This window comes from Saccopteryx bilineata, chromosome 6, assembly GCF_036850765.1.
Source record: "Saccopteryx bilineata isolate mSacBil1 chromosome 6, mSacBil1_pri_phased_curated, whole genome shotgun sequence".
NCBI lineage: Eukaryota > Metazoa > Chordata > Mammalia > Chiroptera > Emballonuridae > Saccopteryx > Saccopteryx bilineata.
In genome coordinates this window covers 203,823,263-203,844,496 of record NC_089495.1, presented here as the reverse complement: position 1 = coordinate 203,844,496, position 21,234 = coordinate 203,823,263, and the positions used below count along the sequence as shown (strand labels likewise).

The 21,234-nt window shown below is 48.4% G+C and overlaps 1 protein-coding gene and 1 long non-coding RNA gene across 2 annotated transcripts in view; one reads left to right on the top strand and one right to left on the bottom strand.

Annotated features, from left to right (window-relative positions):
- The window catches only part of LOC136309011 (uncharacterized), a 206,857-nt gene that overhangs the window by 173,719 nt on the left and 11,904 nt on the right, over positions 1-21,234 (bottom strand). The window lies entirely within an intron of this gene.
- LOC136308705 (BPI fold-containing family A member 1-like) lies at positions 1,506-8,517 on the top strand. Its single transcript, XM_066236314.1, has 9 exons — positions 1,506-1,592; positions 3,355-3,505; positions 3,652-3,811; positions 5,146-5,253; positions 5,561-5,710; positions 6,574-6,658; positions 7,262-7,325; positions 7,702-7,776; positions 8,332-8,517. Exons 2-8 carry the CDS (start codon positions 3,370-3,372, stop codon positions 7,740-7,742), a joined length of 744 nt encoding a protein of 247 aa, XP_066092411.1. The 5' UTR covers positions 1,506-1,592; positions 3,355-3,369; the 3' UTR covers positions 7,743-7,776; positions 8,332-8,517.

Sequence of the window (21,234 nt, the reverse complement as noted above, 5' to 3'; positions counted from 1 at the left end):
AGTTGAAAGCCACGGCCTTGGCCCCTCGGGGGCATTGCCGGACTCTCACAGGAAGTAGGAGCCCTTTCAGGGAAGGCCTGGCATGAGGGAAAGCAGCGTGGCTCACTGAAGACAGGGGTGACAAGCCACAGGGGCCAGTTCTGACTCCATGACTCATTCGCTGTGTGTCCCTGGGAAGTAGTCACCCTCCCTGAACCTTGGTCTCCTTATCTGCCATTTGAATGAAAACAATGCCAACCACTCCTGAGGAAGACGAGGTTCCAGGAAGGAGAGCCCCTCCCCCTGCCTGAGGTGTTCAGTAAATGTGCGTTTCCTCCTTTCTTTCTGTTGCTTATAGGTGTTGGATTTTGCAGGGTGACATCTGCTCCCCACTGGTCTAAGACCTAAATTGCTCCATGCCTCAGTCTTTCCATCTGCAAAATAGACTCCAGGGGCCCGAGCTGTGGGGACAAATGCCTTATTACTTCATTTGAGGAAGGGAAGAAGAAAGTGTACAGGTAGAACCCAGGATGTCACAGCATCCCCCGGGCCTGGGAACCTGGCAGGAGTTTCCCGGAACAGGGAAGCGAAATGTCAGGCCAGCAGGAAATTCACAGATGGGGGAAATCAGAAGATACACGTCAGGTGAATGTACAGCACGGTGATTCAGAGAAGGGCTAGAGTGTGAATGGCTCAGGCCCACATCCACCACACAACTCTGCGTATGTCCTCTCCCATGCTGAGCCTCAGTTTCCCCTGTGGAAAATGGGAGCACTCGCTCCCACCTCACGCAGGGCTGCGAGGATTCCTGAGATGCTGCCTGTGAGGAACACGCGGTCCCGGCGGGCAGAGAGGGTTCCGTGTTATCCGTTGACACTGTTCGTATTGTTACCAGCATCCAATGAGCAGTGCCCCTCACTCTGCCAGGTCCTCTCCGTGTCTTTGGGGGCACGTAGCTGCACTGGGCCTCGGTTTCCTCCTCTGCAAAGCCGCGACCCCTCCTTCCCAGGGTTCCGGTGAAACCAGACGGCCCCCGGATAAAGTGAAATCAGAGGCACCTTGACTCTCTTTGTCACTTGGGGAGCAAGAGTCCTCTAATTGGAGAAAAAGAACTGTACCAGGAGTGCGATTGTGGATTCAGGCTGGCATCCACAAACCTCGTAAAAGCCACCTAATTTTATGCATTTTGATGCAAGTTTCTGGGACAAGGGTCCTTAGCTCCAGGCATCTGCCTCTCCGCGTGTTCCAAGCTTGACCCCCCCTCCCCCCCCCCCGGGCCACTTCTGACCATGCCCGCGCGTCCCCGGCCTCAGCCCCACTCATGAAAACCACGTGAAGTCTTGAGTAACATCCCTGTCTCAGGTTTTTCTCTGTTTAATTTGTCGATCAAATGGCTTAACTGTTCCACCTACTAATATGATTGGCAATTATTTACTGTGGAGATCCCTGAAAGGCATCACCAGATTGCGGAATTCTCAATTCTCCCAAATCCCACCACCCTGCTGCACGTTTCTTTATCCCCACGCTATAAAAGAGGCCGCCTCCCTCGGCAGAAGCGAGCTGGAGAGGGGAGAGGTGACCAGGACAGCCGCCAGGACCTCTGCGAAGCCCAGGTGAGGCCTGCGCATTCTGCTCCCGCTCTGCGGCTCTGGCAGGGGCGGCAGGGGTGCCAGGCTCCTTGCTGGCTGACTAGGCTTTAGGATCACTCATGGAGCAGGGTGGGGGGGGCTTCTAAAAGAAACAGCGCTGGCCATTTTCAGGGGCATGGGGCGGCCATTCACACTGCTGCCCTAAGAGAGCGGTAATGTCCGTATAGAAGCGCTGGACTGTAGAAATGGAGAAGAGGGAGTGTGATGGCGATGGGCAGCACATGGCTAGAGGTGCGCATGCCACTGGAATTCTCCCGTGGGCACGCGCTTTGTGCCCTGCGTCAAAATCTCCATGGCGTGACTTTCAGCTTGAGGCTGCCATGGTGGATTCAGGCCATTGTCCACAAACCCCCTCAGAGCCACCCGATTTTATGCATTTTTGATGCATATTTCTGGAACTAAGGTTCTTAGCTTCCAGTGGATTCATAAAAGGTCTGTTTCCCAGAAGAGATTCAGAGGACCCGATCCCCAGAGAGGCCACCACTGGCTCTTTGGATCAAAAAGCCCTTTCAATTTTAATCGGCTGCACCACAGATGATCCCTTGATGAAATTTTGACCCAGATTGCCAGGCACCTCCAAAGTGTAGGTACCAGCTCCAGCTCTGGACACCCGTCCTGGTTGCCAAGTAAGCCTAGGTGGAGGGTGGGGACAGCTGGGAGGAGACAGATACAAAAGGCAGCCAAGTTCAGAGACCTACTTCCGACCACAGCTCTGCCATCGATTTGCTGTGTGATCTTGAGAAGTTTACTACCCTTCTCTGGTCCCCTGATTCTCCTTGTGTGATGAAGATTTTGAATGGCCTAGGATTTCCCCAGCACTGATCTGGATAAGATGGTGTCTATGACCACGTGGCCTCTGGATAGTCTGACTTGCACAGGCTGGACCAGGACCAAAAAACTGTTCAGTTTCTCAGCCACTGGGCATGTTTAGGTCTTTATTTGCTCTGTCTCAAGAGCAGGGACTAGGGGCACTGAGGTAAGCCATCGCAAGCAAGTCCCATTAGAAAGTGAGTCTGATGGTCACTTAATTTTAACAGAAGCCTCTATGTCAGACTGGCTTCAAATCTTATCCGCGCCTGACCGGGCGGTGGCGCAGTGGAGGGAGCGTCGGACTGGGATGCAGAGGACCCAGGTTCGAGACCCCGAGGTCGCCAGCTTGAGCACAGGTTCATCTGGTTTGGGCAAAAGCCCACCAGCTTGAACCCAAGGTCACTGGCTCCAGCAAGGGGCTGCTCAGTCTGCTGGAGGCCCACGGTCAAGGCACATATGAGAAAGCAATCAATGAACAACTAAGGTGTTGCAAAGTACAATGAAGAACTAATGATTGATGCTTCTCATCTCTCTTTATTCCTGTCTGTCCCTGTCTATCCCTCTCTCTCTGACTCTCTCTCTGTCTCTGTAAAAAAATAAATAAAAAAAATAAAAATAAAAATAAAAAATCTTATCCGCATGTGTACTTGTGACCTTGGGGGAAGTTACCTACACTCATGAGACCCGATTTCCTCATCTGGGGAATGCAGAGGATTAGCGCCCAACCTTAGAGCGTGGTGAAGACGAAACCAGTCCGCGCATGCGCTGAGCGCAGCTGAGGCCAGGCACGGACGTGATGCTGAGCAGTGTCAGCTACGGCTCTTCTCTCCCCGGCGCTCCGGGGGCCGGGGGCAGGCGGTGGTTGCATTTCTCTCTGGTATACGTGCTGCTTTGTTCCTTGTCATTCTGTCCACAGACACCAAGAGAGGAGATGTTTCAAATCAGGGGCCTCATTGTCTTCTGTGGGCTGCTGACCACCGCCCAGCAGCAAGGGCTGCCCTTGGGTCCGGGTCCAGTCCTACCTTCAGTTTCAGGGCCCACAGATCTTGCTGGAAGCTTGACAGGTGGTAAGTGAGCATCTGTGACAAGCCTCTCCAGGGCTGTGTGTGTGTCTGACCATCTGGTGGGGATAGAGGCCGGGTGATCGGGGAGAGGGGCTGAGGGACCGACATGGTCACACCTGACCGCTGAGAACTCCTCTCCACGTTTCCAGCCCTCAGCAATGGCCTGCTCTCCAGAGGTCTGCTGGATAATCTCAGAAATCTTCCACTCTTGAACATCCTGAACCCGGGAAGGGACAATTCTAGTAGCCTGGTTGTAGGCATGCTTCGGAGACTGACATCCCAGCTCCCTTTCCTGAAAAACATCGTCGAGTGAGTAGCCCTAAAGTGGGGCCTTGGTGTCCCCCGGAAGACTCCCGCTGGAGATCTGGTCACCCCAGGCAGCGGCCGGAAGGAGGGAGAGATCTGGTCTCCGCAGGAGACTGGAACTCAGTCTGAGCCCCTCCTTACGGATGGTCCGTCAGGGAACACCCACCCTCTTCCTCATGAACCAGCCACTCTCATTTACTTCATTCTCCTTTACTTCATTCCACAGTCAAGGTTTTCCTCACTAAACGTGGTAATTTGGACACGTCTGTGGAGTCCCGTTAGCACACAAGTGGCCTTTGATGTCAGCAGGAGAGTGTAAACTACTGTCCTCAATCACACCGTCATTGCGGTGCCCACGGAGTGATCTAATATGGTGTTTCCCACGAAACATCTGAGAGCCGCTAAGCGAGAAGGAATAATGGGAAGCTTGATGCAGTGGGCTGGCCAACCTGAGTCTCGACAGGGCCAGGTCACAGCCGTTTCCAAGACTCCTGCCCACCCAGCTGCTTGCCCCTGACTTAAAGACAGATAGATAACCTTCCGTCTGACTTCCAAACGTCCCCCTGGCTTTCTCAGCCCCATCAGTTTCTCTGTTTATGAAGTAAAGCCCTGGTACCCACAGGGAAGACTTGCTGGGAGGACTGGCCAGGATGTGACAACCTGGCACAATGGCTGGCCCAGAAGGATGTCCTTCCGACCCCTTCCATGCTCCCTGACTCCCTGCTTCTTGGTCTCCTGGGTAAACATTGTTGATTAACCCTGCCATTGAAAGTCACGGCAGGATGAGTGATTCCTACCCATGAACGTTTGTTAAGAACTTACTCTACTTGCCTCATACATCATCCACTCATCTACTTACCCATCCATCCATCCATCCATCTATCCATCCATCCATCCATCAGTCCATCCTTCCTTCCATCTAACTTCTTACTCTTCCACACATCTGCTCACCTAATCACCTACTCACCTGCTCATCAGCCCATAAAGTCAACCAATATGGAGTAGCCCTTTTCTTTTTAAGGCTTTGGGCTGGCACACAGAATGCAAATGCAATCCAGACAGAATGCAAATCCAATTCAGTCTGTATCCCAGAATGCCTCAGAGACTGGAGTGGAGGAGAAGGCCACAGGTGTGTCAGGCTCCGGCTGAGCGCGGAGGTTGAGGAAGACTGATTCCACTCAGAACCCGTGTGGTTTTTGCTGCAAGACTGCCCTCCCATCTCCCCCAACCCCACCTCATGGGGAGTTCCACCTCTGAGAATGGGTACCATTGGGCTAAAAGTGGTTTCTAGGTTTGGGCTTGAGGAATTATCGTTTCCGTCTTCACCTCCCGGGCAGTGTGCAGATCCGGAGTCCCCAGCTGCTGGAACTTAGCCTCAAGCAGAGTCCTGATGGCCATCGTCTGCATGTCACCATCCCTCTGGACTTGGGCCTCGATGTAAAAACGTGAGTGGGCCCCAGGGCGGGGTGGGAGGGGGGCCAACCAAAGGAGACCCTCACGGCCATGGGTAGTCAAAAGGGGGCATTGGAGTCTAACAGACATGAGCTTCCAAGTTCAGTGTGTTCGCTGCTATGCCCAGCGACCTGGAGTCACTCAGGAAACTCACCTGACCTCTTTGAGCCCTGGCTTCCCCTACTAGGAAAGGACATGAGTAGAGCTATGGGCAAGATGGGTTGAGGCAATGCTAGCATTCCTGGCAAGGAGAAAAGCCTCCTCTTCCTGGCACGTGTGGGGGCACTATCTCCTCTGCAGGTCCTTAGTCACCAGTCTGTTAAAGTTGGATGCGAAGTTAAACATCACTGCAGAAATCGTAGCTGTCAGAAATGAAAACGGGAGAGCCCACTTGGTCCTTGACAACTGCACTTACACCCCTGGCAACATAAAAATCACCGTGCTTGATGGGTAAGGCCAGAGGGGTGGCTTCACCAGTCCAGAGGAAATGAAATGCAATGATGGTTGGAAAGATAGAACAATGGGAGAATGGATGAGTGGGTGGATGGAAGGGTGGAAAGATGAAAGGATGAGAAGATTGATAGGAGGGAGGGAAATGGATGAATGGATGGATGGATGGATGGATGAGTAAATGGATGGGTAAATACTGACTTATCCCTTCTTAAACTGGGCTGACCAATTTTGCACTGGATCAGGCAACAAGAGATCTGAGTTCAAGCTCCATCTACCAGAGGGCGTGGGGAGTGGTGGAGGGCTTCCTATGTGACCTTGGACAGTACTTCCCCAAGCTGTAATATGGACCTGTGTTGAGGTTGTTGATTGATAACCCCAGTAAGACAGTAGGTGTGAATGTGTTTTGTCCTAGTCAGGGGTAAAATAGTGACAGAGCCTAGCTGGGTTACTTATTTTAGTTACCTGTCCCCAGACTGGTAACGCACGATGGACAGGAGTCGTCCCCACCCTAGCTAACCTTTACTGAACATGCTCACTATGCTTCACGTGTCCCCTCTCCCGGAATCCTCATGACCCCTACACACTCAGCACTGCTCATCCATCTGTGGGGTCCGCAAAGTCTCAGGGGACGCCTACTGTGTGCTGGAACTCTGCATTTGTCCTGCGTGTCCCACGGTGTGCGTGGCTGTGTAGGGTGTCACTCCCTTGGACTCGGCCCCTTGGCGCTCACCTGCCTGTGGGTGTGGATGGGCAGGGCTCTGCTTCAGTCACTAGTGCTGAGACCGTGAGGCCCCAAGGGCCCCTGCAGGCTGCTCCACAGGCCCGAGCCCCTGCACCACCCCGTGGCTTTTCTCTTTCAGGGTTGGTCTCCCCCCCGTTCAAAGCCTTCTGGATAGCCTCACCAAGTTCTTGCATATCGCCCTTCCTGTCCTGGTACAGAGAATCGTAAGTGGGTAAAATTGGGGGCAGTCTTAGAGCTCGTTGGGCTGAAAGAAGCCCCTGGAATAAGCTTTTCTGAGCCTCCCAGTTTGATGAGTAAATTCTGTCCAAATCTATTTGTCCATTGACCCGTCTTTCCATGGTCCTTCTTTCCATCCTTCAATTGCATTGACTGGTTCTTGCTCTGGGCCAGGCCCTGATATGTCCACGCTACAGCTGAACTGCCCCGGCCCGGCCCAGAGGAGCTAGCTCCCAGTCCACCCCTCCGAGGGCTGCAGACCGCACTCTCCCTGCCTGTGATCGGTGCCTCTTCTCACCAGAAGGTCACCCCTCCCAGGCAGCCCACCTTATTAGAAACAAGACACCACGTCCCAGAGGGAACGCTGGCTCGCTGTGTAACTGGGCACATCGCACACGTGCCCTCGGGGCCTCTTCTGCCCAGTGGCAGCGTGAGCTCTTCCCTGAAAGAATGCTTAGAAACAAGCGCTCTCAGGCACAGAGAAACGACAGAAAATCTCCCCCAGAGACTTCATCCAACAATGACGCTGCCCCCCAAGGTCTCCCCTCAGGTACCACTTCGTCTAACGCCCCTCTCTGCCTCTGGACCAGGTGTGCCCTCTGCTCAGCGGCGTTCTTAGAAGCTTGGACGTGACCCTGGTGTATGACATCGCCAGTAAGTATCTGCTTCCAGGCCCTCTCTCCCCTCCGCAGTGCGGGCCTGCCTCTAGGAGCTCTGTCTTTGCGCCCCGCGGGACAGATCGGTCCTCCAGCTGCAGCACTCCTTGTTTTGGGTTTCTTTTTGCCTTGAATTATCCAGATAATATTGAGGGAGATAGAGAGCCTGTCTCCCCCTCACCAGCCCTGACACCGAGAACAGCTGGGCTGGTTGGTGGAAGAAGGCATCGACCTCACCAAGCCCCGCCTGAGGGGGGGCCGGACCCCCAGAGTTCAAACTCCCCAAATCAGACCTGGGAGGGGTGTGCAATAGCCCAGACTCCTTCACTGAGACCATCACTCAGATCAGCGGCGGTGGCTTTTTCATTTTCCAGACCAACTGATCCAGGGGCTGCAATTCGTCATCAAGGTCTAAGCCTTCCTGAAGGGACCCGGCCTCTGCTGAGCTAGTGAGTGCTGTTCCCAGGTCCCCCGGATCGGGAAGCTACTGCTCTTCCCCTGGTAGGGGTGGCAGGGGGCTATAACAGTCACATCTGAATAGAAAGAAAAACAGCCACATTGACAAGCCCAGTTGTGCACAGGGAAGTCCACAGAAACACTGACAGAGGTGGAGAGACACAGGCAACAATACAACACGGTCACAAACAGAAACACACATGGTCATGGGTGCATGCACACAGACACGTGCACACAAGCACATGTGCGTGCACACCCAAACACATGGTCATTCGGACACACATACAGAGACACTCATTTAACAGCACGCTCACACATGCCAACTCGCCAGACACAAGTGCCTGTGAATACACAGACACACACTCACTTGAACACATGCACAAGGGGCCCCTGGATCCCATGCCTGGGTTCCCGTTATGGCTGAGACAAAACCCTAACCCCAGCGTCTCAGCCGCCTACCTTCTCTCTAGAGGGTTTGACGATGAGCCAACAGCAACAAGAGTCAGGGACCTCCCGTCCCCATTCTGATCAGAGTTGTCTCCCAACAGATTCATTTTCTGCTGCTCGGCCCACTCCTTGCCCAGTACCTGAGAAAGCGCAGAAGGCTGCCCATGTCCTGGACAGTGTTTGGGAACCAGAGTAGCCTTCTCTCCAAGGAAACGGCTCCCCCTTTCCCCACCAGGCCGGTGTTACCTTCCATGTTCCTCAGCAAATAAAACTGCTCTCTGTCTGCACAGGGGGCCTTGTCATTCTTCACCATCACTTGAGGGCTCATGGGATGGAAAGAGCCCCGGCCTGGGTGGTTGAAGCCTTGAGATCAGAGTCGGACTTTACATCAGAGATCTTAACGGTCTTTAGCAGGACTGGGAGGTGTTCACATGAATTTGGATTTCAGACTGGCAGCTCTGTGGTCCTCAGAATGGGTGGACAGGATGCTAGGGGCAGAGGATGTTAGGGGTCGATGACCCTCCAGACCGAAGTGATGATGACACAGGAAGCGACCACACGAGAAGTGAAAATGAAAGATACGAGGAGCATAACGCCACCCATGGGGGCGGGGCAAAGGCCAAGGCCACCAAGGCTTGTGCACCCGAGCACGTGATCACAGCCACTCCTGTGAAGAGAAAATGCAGAGGCAGAGAAATGCAACACAAATGAACCAAGAGAAATCCCCAGAAAAGGACCTAAATGAATCAGATATAACCAAATTATCAGATGCAGAGTTTAAAATAAAGATTGTTAGGATGCTCAAAGATATTAGAACAACAATAGATGGTCATTACAAACACCTAAATAAAGAGATAGCAGATATAAAAAAAGACATTGAAATAATAAAAAACAATCAGTCAGAAATGACAAATACAATATCTGAAATAAAGAACACAATGGAAGGAATTAAAAGCAGGATGGATGAAGCGGAGAATCGAATCAGAGAGTTAGAGGACATGATAAATAAAGGCACAGAAGCAGAGCAGAAAAAAGAAAAGAGACTCAAAAAGTCTGAGGAAACTCTAAGAGACCTCTGTGACAACATGAAAAGAAATAACATCCGCATCATAGGGGTTCCTGAAGAAGAAGAGAAAGAACAAGGGATAGAGACTTTGTTCAAACATATCATAGCTGAAAACTTCCCTCAATTAAGTCAGGAAAACATCTCACATGTTCAGGAAGCACAGAGAACTCCATTAAGGAGAAACCCAAAGAAATCAACACCAAGACACATCATAATTAAAATACCAAAGCTAAGTGATAAAAAGAAGATATTAAAAGCTGCTAGAGAAAAAAAAGACTATCACCTACAAAGGAGCCCCCATAAGGATGACTTCTGACTTCTCAACAGAAACACTTGAGGCCAGAAGGGAATGGCAAGAAATATTCAAAGTAATGCAGAACAAGAGCCTACAACCAAGACTACTTTATCCAGCAAGGCTATCGTTTAAAATTGAAGGAGAAATAAAAATCTTTACAGACAAAAAAAACTCAAGGAATTCACTACAACCAAAACAAGGCTGCAAGAAATGCTAAGGGACCTGTTGTAAACAGATCAAAGGAGAATAAGAGTATAGCAAAAGAAGAATACAGTTTTAAAGAATAAAATGGCAATAAACAATTACATATCAATAATAACCTTAAATGTAAATGGATTAAATAATCCAATCAAAAGACATAGGGTAGCTGCGTGGATAAAAAAACAGGACCCATACATATGCTGTCTACAAGAGACACACCTTAAATCCAAAGATGCACACAGACTGAAGATAAAAGGATGAAAAAAAATATTTCACGCAAACGGAAATGAAAAAAAAGCTGGGGTAGCAATACTTATATCAGACAAAATGGACTTTAAAACAAAGACTATAGTTAGAGATAAAGAAGGTCACTAAATAATGATAAAGGGAGCAATCAAAAGGAAGATATAACCGTTATAAATATCTACGCACCTAATATAGGAGTACCTAAATATATAAAGCAGACTTTGATGGACTTAAAGGGCGAGGTCAAAAGCAATACTATAATAGTAGGGGATTTCAATACCCCATTAACATCATTAGATAGATCCTCAAGAAAGAAACTTAACAAAGAAACAGCAGACTTAAAGGACATATTAGATCAACTCGATTTAATAGATATCTTCAGAACCTTTCACCCTAAAACAGCAGAATATACATTCTTTTCAAGCGCTCATGGCACATTCTCTAGAATAGACCACATGGTAGGGCACAAAAGCGGTCTCAACAAATTTAAGAAGATTGAAATCATATCAAGCACTTTCTCTGATCACAATGGCATGAAACTAGAAATCAACCACAACAGAAAACTGAAAAACACTCAAACACTTGGAAACTAAAGAGCATGTTATTAAATAATGAATGGGTAAACAATGAGATCAAAGAAGAAATTTAAAAATTCCTAAAAACAAACGATAATGAGCATACATCAACTCAAAATTTATGGGACACAGTAAAAGCAGTCCTGAGAGGGAAGTTTATAGCATTACAGGCATACCTCAAGAAGCTAGAAAAAGCTCAAATAAACAACTTGACTCTACATCTAAAAGAACTAGAAAAAGAACAGCAAGTAAAGCCCAGAGCTACTAGAAGGAAGGAAACAATAAAAATCAGAGCAGAAATAAATGACATAGAGGCTAAAGAAACAATACAGAGGATCAATGAAACTAGGAGCTGGTTCTTTGAAAAGGTAAACAAGATTGATGAATCTTTAACTAGACTCACCAAGAAAAAGAGAGGACTCAAATAAATAAAATTAGAAATGAGAGTGGAGAAATAACAACTGACACAACAGACATACAAAATATTGTAAGAAAATACTATGAAGAACTATACGCCAAAAAACTAGACAACCTAGATGAAATGGACAAATTCCTTGAAACATAAAATCTTCCAAAAATTAATCTGGAAGAATCAGAAAACATAAAAAGACCAATTACAACAAATGAGATTGAAACAGCTATCAAAAAACTCCCAAAAAAGAAAAGTCCTGGGCCTGATGGCTTCACAAGTGAATTCTACCAAATATTCAAAGAAGAACTAACTCCTATCCTTCTCAAGCTATTTCAAAAAATTCAAGAGGAGGAAGACTTCCAAGTTCCTTTTATGAGGCAAGCATAATTCTGATTCCAAAACCAGAGAAAGACAAAGAAAGAAAATTATAGGCCAATATCCCTGATGAATTTAGATGCAAAAATCCTCAACAAAATATTAGCAAACTGGATCCAGCAATATATGGAAAAAGTCATACACCATGATCAAGTGGGATTTATTCTTGGGAGGCAAGGCTGGTACAATATTCGCAAATCAATCAATGTTATTCATCACATAAACAAAAGGAAGGAGAAAAACCACATGATAATTTCAATAAATACAGAAAAAGCATTTGATAAAATCCAGCACCCATTCATGATCAAAACTCTCAGCAAAGTGGGAATACAGGGAACATACCTCAACATGATAAAGGCCATCTATGACAAACCCACAGCCAATATCATACTCAATGGGCAAAAATTAAAAGCAATCCCCTTAAGATCAGGAACAAGGCAGAGGTGCCCTCTTTCACCACTCTTATTCAACATAGTTCTAGAAGTCCTAGCTACAGCAATCAGACAAGAAAAAGAAATAAAAGGCATCCAAATTGGAAAAGAAGAAGTAAAACTATCATTATTTGCAGATGATATGGTATTGTATATAGAAAACCCTAAAGTCACGGTCAAAAAACTACTAGACCTGATAAATGAATTTGGCAAGGTGGCAGGATATAAAATCAATACTCAGAAATCAGAGGCATTTTTATACATTAACAATGAACTGTCAGAAAGAGAAATTAAGGAATCAATCCCCTTTACCATTGCAACCAAAAAAATTAAGTACCTAGGAGTAAATTTAACCAGGGAGCCTGACCTGCGGTGGCGCAGTGGATAAAGCATCAACCTGGAAATGCTGAGGTCGCCGGTTCGAATCCCTGGGCCTGCCTGGTCAAGGCACATATGGGAGTTGATGCTTCCAGCTCTTCCCTACCTTCTCTCTCTGTCCTCTCTCTCTCCCTCTCTCTCTCTCTCTCTCTCTCTCTCTCTCTCCCTTCTCTCTCCTCTCTAAAATGAATAAATAAAATTTAAAAAAAATTTAACCAGGGAGATTAAAGACTTGTACTTGGAAAATTATAAAACATTGATAAAAGAAATCAAGGAAGATACAAACAAATGGAAGCATATACCATGCTCATGGTTAGGAAGACTAAACATCATTAAAATGTCTATATTACCCAAAGCAATTTATAAATTCAATGCAATACCAATTAAAATACCAATGACTTACTTCAAAGATATAGAACACATATTCCAAAAATTTATATGGAACCAAAAGAGAACACGAATAGCCTCAGCAATCTTGAAAAGGAAGAATAAAGCAGGAGGGATCACACTTCCGGATATCAAGTTATACTACAAGGCCATTGTACTCAAAACAGCCTAGTACTGGCATAAGAACAGGCATATAGATCAATGAACAGAACTGAGAACCCAGAAATAAACCCACACTTTTATGGACAACTGATATTTGACAAAGGAGGTAAGAACATACATTGGAGTAAAGACAGCCTCTTCAACAAATAGTGTTGGGAAAATTGGACAGCTACCTGCAAAAAAATGAAACTAGACCACCAACTTACACCATTCACAAAAATAAACTCAAAATGGATAAAAGACTTAAATGTAAGCCGTGAAACCATAAGCATTTTAGTAGAAAACATAGGCAGTAAGATCACTGACATCTCTCACAGCAATATATTTGCCGATTTATCTCCACAGGCAAGTGAAATAAAAGACAGGATAAACAAATGGGATTTTATAAACAGGATAAACTAAAAAGCTTCTGCACAGCAAAAGACAATAAGAACAGAATAAAAAGACAAACTACACAATGGGAGAATATATTTGACAATGCATCTGATAAGGGGTTAATAACCAAAATTATAAAGAACTTATAAAACTTAATACCAGGAAGACAAACAATTCAATCCAAAAATGGGCAAAAGAAATGAATAGACACTTCTCCAAAGAGGACACACAGATGGCCAATAAGCATATGAAAAAATGCTCAACATCACTAATTATTAGAGAAATGCAAATTAAAACCATAATGAGATATCACCTCACACCAGTCAGAATGGCGCTCATCAACAAAACAACACAGAATAAGTGCTGGCGAAGATGTGGAGAAAAGGGAACCCTCCTGCACTGCTGGTGGGAATGCAGACTGGTGCAGCCACTGTGGAAAACAGTATGGAGATTCCTCAAGAAATTAAAAATCAAACTGCCTTTTGACCCAGCTATACCACTGTTAGGAATATACCCCAAGAACACCATAGCACTGTTTCAAAAGAAGAAATGCACCCCCATGTTTGTGGCAGCATTGTTCACAATAGCAAAGATCTGGAAACAGCCCAAGTGTCCATCAGAGGACGAGTGAATTAAAAAGCTTTGGTACATATACACTATGGAATACTACTCAGCCATAAGAAATGATGACATTGGATCTTTTACAACAACATGGATGGACCTTGATAACATTATACTGAGTGAAAGAAGTAAATCAGATAAAACTAAGATCTATATGATTCCATACATAGGTGGGACATAAAAATGAGACTCAGAGACATGGACAACAGTGTTGGGGTTACAGGGTGGGGGGGAGGACAGGGAGGGGGTTGGGGAAGGGGAGGGGCAAAAAGAAAAATAAAAAAAAATAAAAAAGAAAGATTCGAGAGCTGTTCAGGAGGCGGACCTAGACCGGGATAGATGAGGGAGCGGGTGGGACTCCCGTCCGCGTCTCAGGTTGGGGAGCCCAAAGATAACTGGGCACGTGGGGAGGAGGCGTTGATTCCAGCAGAAAGATGACTCCTTTGGCTGCGGCCACACTGTCCAGAAGTGCCAGGGACACCCCAAGGGAAAGCCCAGGAAGCGGACGGACACACGAGTCACCGACCACTCCTCCGCTCTCTCACACTCAGCCACGCTGGCCTCCTTTCTGGTCTCCCAGCAAGGGGATGCTAACGACGACACGAAGGAAGTGTAGGAGGAAGGACAGACTGGTCCAAAGTGTTCCCGGCTGCAAGGCTGGAGAAGAGCAGGGACAGAGACGGCTCGTGGGAGCTGCGTATGAAAAGATTACTGGTGCCTCGGATGAGAGTCAGAGCTTTGAAGGGAGACTGATTCAAAGGAATTGAGGAGAGGAAGGGACTAAGGATGTTGAGACTGTTCATGCCGATACAATTTATGAAAAAATTGAATGCAAGAAGGAAGAAGAACACAGGTGCCCAGGATGGGGAAGGTTATTATCCCTTCCAATAAAACACAGATATGCTCTCACTGTTAGAGACCTTCCGAAGGCTAGCCCAGCCCCTGCACTCCGCACGTGAGGGTACTGAGCCTCGGGGTACAGGGGAATGACTCGCACAAGGTCACAGAGTGACGAAGGGCAATAAGGACTGAGACATCCCAGGCTTCACAAAAAACCTTGCCCCTTGCTCTTTGGGAGACGCCATTGACCTTGTGAAAATGAGCAGGTTCAGGCTGGTGCTTCTTGACCTTTGCCAAATATGTGACATCGTGTCCAGACCCACCACTGTCTGTCTGTACCTCTATTGCCACCAACCAACATGGCATTGTGCAAGGACAGTCCCAGAGTTCAGGACGGCAAGAACGTTAACTGTAGGGAACCAGCATGTGTCTTCTGGTGAGGACTCACGGGAGGAAGCATCTTCCACACACACAGAAATAGGATACCTCTGAGCTCAGGATGAGGAGTTAGATTCCATAAAGAGCTGCATGAGCATTGTGAATGTCCATCTAGTTCGTGACCTGAAGTTCAAAGGGCCTTTCTGAATGGGAACCAGCCATCAGGACCTGACTGGGCTCGGGGAGATCCAGCCATTAGCTACCTTCATGTCCTTTGGGGGCAGGTATTAGGTCAAGACTGACAGTCCTCCGTGGTTAAGGCTCCAAGAATCCAGGTGAATAAGTTCAGGCTCACACACCTGGGACCATCAGAATCGGTCCTGCTGCCCCCGGACCGTGGCGCCACACCACATTCCTGCCCGGACACACACACACCCGCTGCCCATCTCAGGCGCCACACCACACTCCTGCCTGGACACACACACACCCGCTGCCCATCTCAGGCACCACACCACACTCCTGCCTGGACACACACACCTGTGCCCATCTCAGGCGCCACACCACATTCCTGCCCGGACACACACACACCTGTGCCCATCTCAGGAGCCACGCCACACTCCTGCCTGGACACACACACACCTGTGCCCATCTCAGGCACCACACCACACTCCTGCCTGGACACACACACCTGTGCCCATCTCAGGCGCCACACCACACTCCTGCCCGGACACACACACACCTGTGCCCATCTCAGGTGCCACACCACACTCCTGCCTGGACACACACACACCTGCTGCCCATCTCAGGACCGACCATTTCCCCACTGCTCCCTTGGACTCCCTGTAGCTCACAGACGGGTATTTCCTCACCCCGGACAACTTCAATTCCTAGCTAATGAGTCTAAGACTCCCCTGGATACAGAACAGTCTGAGAGGTGGCAGGTTAATCAGAGCACATTGATGACTTTTAAATAGTGATGACATTTTTAACACTTTAAAAAACACTCTAAAAGGATGTCAGTGAAAATGGTGGCAGACCTCCGAAAATTCTCTCCTACATAAAAGCAGTGAGAAAAAATAGCCAAAAAAAAATTTTTTGTCAGAACCGAGTTTTTCAGAACTCTTGAAATTAACCAAAGACATGAGGCAATCTGGTAGGTACTTCTTCAGTGAGCACATCATCCCAGGCTCTGTGAGCGGCCTCATCCCGTGGCACTCACTCTCATAGACTACAGAGGCCATGAAAGACTCCAACGAACAAGCAGGGCAAACATCAGAGATTGTCAGTGAGCTGGACTAAGTCCAGCGGGGGAGTGAAGACCGAGGTTCTAGCCATAAAACCCTCTGGACCACAGAGGGGCAGGCACTGGCCCCATCAAGCCCGGAGTCCTACCCAGCTGAGGTTCCCGCAGGAGAAAAGAGGGAGGCGGGTCATTCACAACGACCAGCCACTCCGAGCCACATGTGCCTTAAATGTCAGCCAGTGCGGAGGAGAAAACACATCTTGAGCTCCTCCCCTTACGACCTGCCCGACATGCTCCGCGTCTCTGCTTGACCACTGATTCCCAACATCAGCAGCTTGACTTGCTCTCTCTCCCACTTGCCCCCCCCCCCCCCCCCCCGCCGGACTCACCAGGGCCCGGCTCTACTCTCTCCTGGACTCCTTCTTTCCCAAGTCTCCATCATAAACCCTCAACTGTTTCTCCGCTACCTGCTTGCAGTCTTTTTTCCTATTTCCAACTCCCTGTGTCATTCTTCTGCTAATCGTCCTCAGTAGTAATGTCTCAGAATTTGCTCACTTTTAAAAAAAAGAGGAAAAGGGATGTTTCCGTGGTATTAGTCGGAACAGAGCCAGTCTGCGGGGTCCGAGCCCTGATAGCTCAGGGGCCGAACACAGTGAAGGCTGATTCCTCATGCACACGTTCGCTCCACGCTCCACTCTGGAGCTACAGCATCCGGAATGCCCGACCTCCACGGTCACCGAGACAGCGCAGGGGGCTCCGGCACACGGGCAGGACGTTATTAAGGGCTAGACTGAGGAGTAGCACGCATGCGTCACTTCCTACACCCTGCGCTAGCCAGGCAGTCTGAGCCCCGGTCTCCTTGTCTGCAGAAACCCCCATTTCAGAGGGGTTTTGTGGGGATTCAATTAGCAAATGCATGTAACGCATGCGCCTATGTCAGTGTCTGGCCCCTCGTCAGGGCTCAGGAAACACAGCTGTTGTATTAGCATCCACGCCAACTATTTCCTGGCCTAGCGTCTCCAGCAAATTATTTGAGCCTCGTGTCATCATGGGGGTGGAGGGAAGAGAGAGAGAGAGAGAGAGAAAGAGAGAGGGAATCATCCAATTCTTCTTGCTGCATTACCTAGGGAAACGTGACACTCTTCTGTTTTACCTGTATCTACTCGTGGTTCAACTTTTATTTCTGAAAGTTGATGTTGGGGCTTTGAACTGAACATTGGTAACGTTTCCTATTATGATGGATTTCTTTAAAGACAGTGACACAGTTCACAAGGGAATAAAGGAGCATTGGTTAATAGAGGTAACGGTGGCTGGTATGTGGCAGAAATTGTGGGGGTGATCTGTGGATGACTAGAAGCCAGGGAACTTGAGGACCAGTCCTCGTCCTCCAACGCGCCACTAGCCTGGCGACTGGATACCTTGAGCCGGACCTCCAGGATCCTAACCTTGCGCCCGCGCTCGCACATATGTCCTATGACCACTAGAGGGCGATATTGCATGGCAACTCAGCAGTCATCTTGAAGAATAACATTTATTTATTTACTTATTTTATTCATTTTAGAGAAGAGAGAGAGAGAGAGAGAGAGAGAGAGAGTAGGGGGGAGGAGCAGGAAGCATCAACTCCCATATGTGCTTTGACCGGGCAAGCCCAGGGTTTTGAATCGGCGATCTCAGCATTCCGGGCGGAGGCTTGATCTACTACGCCACCACAGGTCAAGCCAAGAATAACATTTATTGAGCATTCAAGGTGAGCCAAGACTCTTGCTAAGTAAGTCCTTTCAACACAGGATTTTATTTAACTCTCACAGAGGTGAGGCTGCTAAGCATACAACTTGTGAGCAGTGGATCCAGGGTTCAAATCCTGGAAGTCAAACTGGAGCCCAAACTCTTTGCCAGCGGTTATCAATTCACAAGCATCCAGCCAAACCTGGCACATTTGCGTTTCATTTTTACTTTAAATTACTTTAAATGCTGGTGATTCTCCAGTTGGGTGCTGATTATAAATGCCTTCATCATTCCCCAAACCCCACAATCACATGAAGTTGTCCTACACTATTCAGTGCTTCTTTGGCGCCTAAAGTAGGAGTGCCAGATTGACCAACAAAAATATAAGACACCCAGTTAAGTTTGAATTTCAAATAAACAATGAGTCGTGTTTCATGCAAGTACGTACCAAATATTGCGTGGCACATACTTAACTAAAAAGGTATTCGTCTTTTATGTAAAATTCAAATTTAAATGGGCTTCCTGTTCTCACGAGCTCACTGTTGGGAGTGGGGTGCAGATAATATGCACATAAATGAATAAGTAAAAAAAGGTCATTGCTGGCTGGATGGGGGCTAAGAAGGTCAAAAAGTGGGGCGACTGCAAGGCTGCAGAAGCAGAGTGCAGCAAGGAAGTGTCAGAGGACCCCTCCAAGGAGGGGACATTTGAGCAGAAACCTGAATGGTAGGAAGGTTTCTGACATACAGACATACAGACATACTGTAGCGTTAACAAGCCCTGGCTATTTCCTAGAACAAGCCCCGGTGGTTTCCTCTTCATCTCTCGGAGCCTCGGTCTCTTCCTCTGTTACAGGGATGGTAACAGCTCTGTCCCAGGGGGTATGATAAACGTTAAACGAGGGGGTTGCTGTGCTTCACACAGGGCCCAGCACACGTGTGACAGATGTCAGCGGCTATTCCAGTCACCACTGCGGCTGCTGTCAATCCTGCTGAATGAAGCCCGAGCTCCCACGATGGGCAGACCCCACACCGGGTGCTGCGGACGCAGAGGTAAATCAGACGGGTGTCTTCCCTCCCAGAGTTCACAGGCTAGAGCAGGGGTCCCCAAACTACGGCCCGCGGGCCATATGCGGCCCCCTGCGGCCATTTATCCGGCTCCCACCGCACTTCTGGAAGGGGCCCCTCTTTCATTGGTGGTCAGTGAGAGGAGCACTGTATGTGGCAGCGCCGCAAAGCACAGCGTCGCTCACGTACAGTACTACTTCCAGTGACGCTGGACGGATGCCTCATGGCTCCAGAAGTGTGTCATATCACTTGTTACGGCTAGCAGTGACAAATATGGAATTAGACATTGACCATCTCATTAGCCGAAAGCAAACCCATAGTTTCCATTGAAATACTGGTCAGTTTGTTGATTTAAATTTACTTGTTCTTTATTTTAAATATTGTATTTGTTCCCGTTTTGTTTTTTTACTTTAAAATATGTGCAGTGTGCATAGGGATTTGTTCATAGTTTTTTTAATAGTCCGGCCCTCCAACAGTCTGAGGGACAGTGAACTGGCCCCCTGTGTAAAAGGTTTGGGGACCCCTGATCTAGAGGGTGAGACAGTTACAGAACAGTGTGATCAGAGCTGCAGGAGAAGTGGCTGGAAAGGACCCTCATGGCACTAAGGAAGGAGTGACTTCCTCTAAGTGAGAGGTCCAAGAAGGCTTCCTGGAGAAGGCAACATCTTAGATAAACCTAAAAAGACAATTGTGATGTCAGCAAATGAGTGAGAATGGGAGCACATTCCAGGCTGAAAACCCAGGCAATGTAAAAGCAGAGAAAAATGAATGACTTGTTGCATGGGAGGGGGGGGGCACGACAGGTCGATAGAGTAGAAAAAATAAATGGGAGATGGAAAAGGCAAGGCTAGACAGGGAAGGGCTGGACCTTAGGGGGGCTCAGACCTAAAGCTCAGAGCTGGACTTTCTCTCGAGCCATTGGGAGCCAGACGTTATAAAAAGATGGCCCTGACACTCCCAGGGAAGGGCTAGCATTAAAAAGGCCGACCACACCCCGTGCTGGTGCGGGAGGGGAGCGACTAGAACTGCGGACGTGTTAAATGGTATAATGACTTTGGGGAAAGTTCTGGCGTTTTTATTTTTTGTTGTTTTTTATATAAAATAATCACACACACCCCTCCCCAGTGACCCAGAAATTCCATCCAAAACAAATGAAAACACTTATTTTAAAAAAAGGGGGGGTTGTCTAAAAATGTTCACTAGAAATGATATTCATAATAACCCCAAACTGGAAATAGCTCAGGTGCCCATCAAGAGGCAGAAGAATGAATAAACGCCCTGTAATGTACTCTTACAATGGAATATACTGTGCGCCCGCGAAAAGGGAGCACCTCTCCACAGCGGCAGCCACGTGATGAGTGTCAACATCGTTAGGGTGAGTGAAAGAAGAAGCCAGACACAATAGACTCTATGGTCCATTCACATGAAGACCAAGAACAGACAAAACTAATCACTGGTCATTAAAAAAAAAAAAACAGGCCCCACTCCTGTGGTGGGGGGTCAGGGGACAATTGACTGGAAAGAGGCCTAAGGGAACCTTTTGGGGTGCTCACGAATTTCAGCTTCTTAGTAGGGGTCTGGCTTATGCAGACATGTGCACTTGTCAAACCTCAGCGAACGGACACTTAAGACCTGTGCTTTTCATTGTGTATTGACTGCAATGTCTTCCGTTGCAGCCCATAGGCCGGACAAGTCCGCAGCACCATGTTAATGGTCCCAGAGAGAACTCGGACGAATGACCGAAGGCGCGTCTCTCGGGCAGCGCTGTCGGTCTCATCTACAGCGATAGTCCCACTGGGCTCCGTGTCGTTCTGCTTCTCCGTCTCTGTGCGGCTCCCGGAGCACTGGGACCCTCGGGGGAGAGGCGGAAGGTGCCCGGCCACCTGGGTCTGTCCGTTCTGAATGGTCAGTTCCACTGTCACCCTCAGAAGTCCTCCCGTCCCCAGCTGCCTCAGCAATGTCATCACCAACTTTTTTGGGGCCTAGACCTCGAGGGCCAGGACAGGCATGGCGTCCACTTCCCCGGCGGCACAGGACTCATCTTGGGCAGAATGAAATCAGACTCTGGGTGGCCAGAGGAGGTGCACCCGGGGCCCTCTCTGAGCCGAAAGCCCGGCTGCAGACAAGTGTCGAACTCTGGGTCCTGACACTCGAGCTGAAGTGCTCAGAGGGAGGGACACTGACGGCAGCAGGGGGGTTGAAAGGCATCAGACCAGGAAGTCGGAGGGGT

What these genes read in the sequence shown, in the direction of transcription:
- LOC136308705 (XM_066236314.1), top strand. Translation starts at nt 3,370, where the DNA reads ATGTTTCAAATCAGGGGCCTCATTGTCTTCTGTGGGCTGCTGACCACC. An exon ending in TTGGGCCTCGATGTAAAAAC is followed by an intron (nt 5,254 to 5,560) that starts GTGAGTGGGCCC and finishes TCTCCTCTGCAG; the next exon opens with GTCCTTAGTCACCAGTCTGT. An exon ending in CTGTCCTGGTACAGAGAATC is followed by an intron (nt 6,659 to 7,261) that starts GTAAGTGGGTAA and finishes CCTCTGGACCAG; the next exon opens with GTGTGCCCTCTGCTCAGCGG.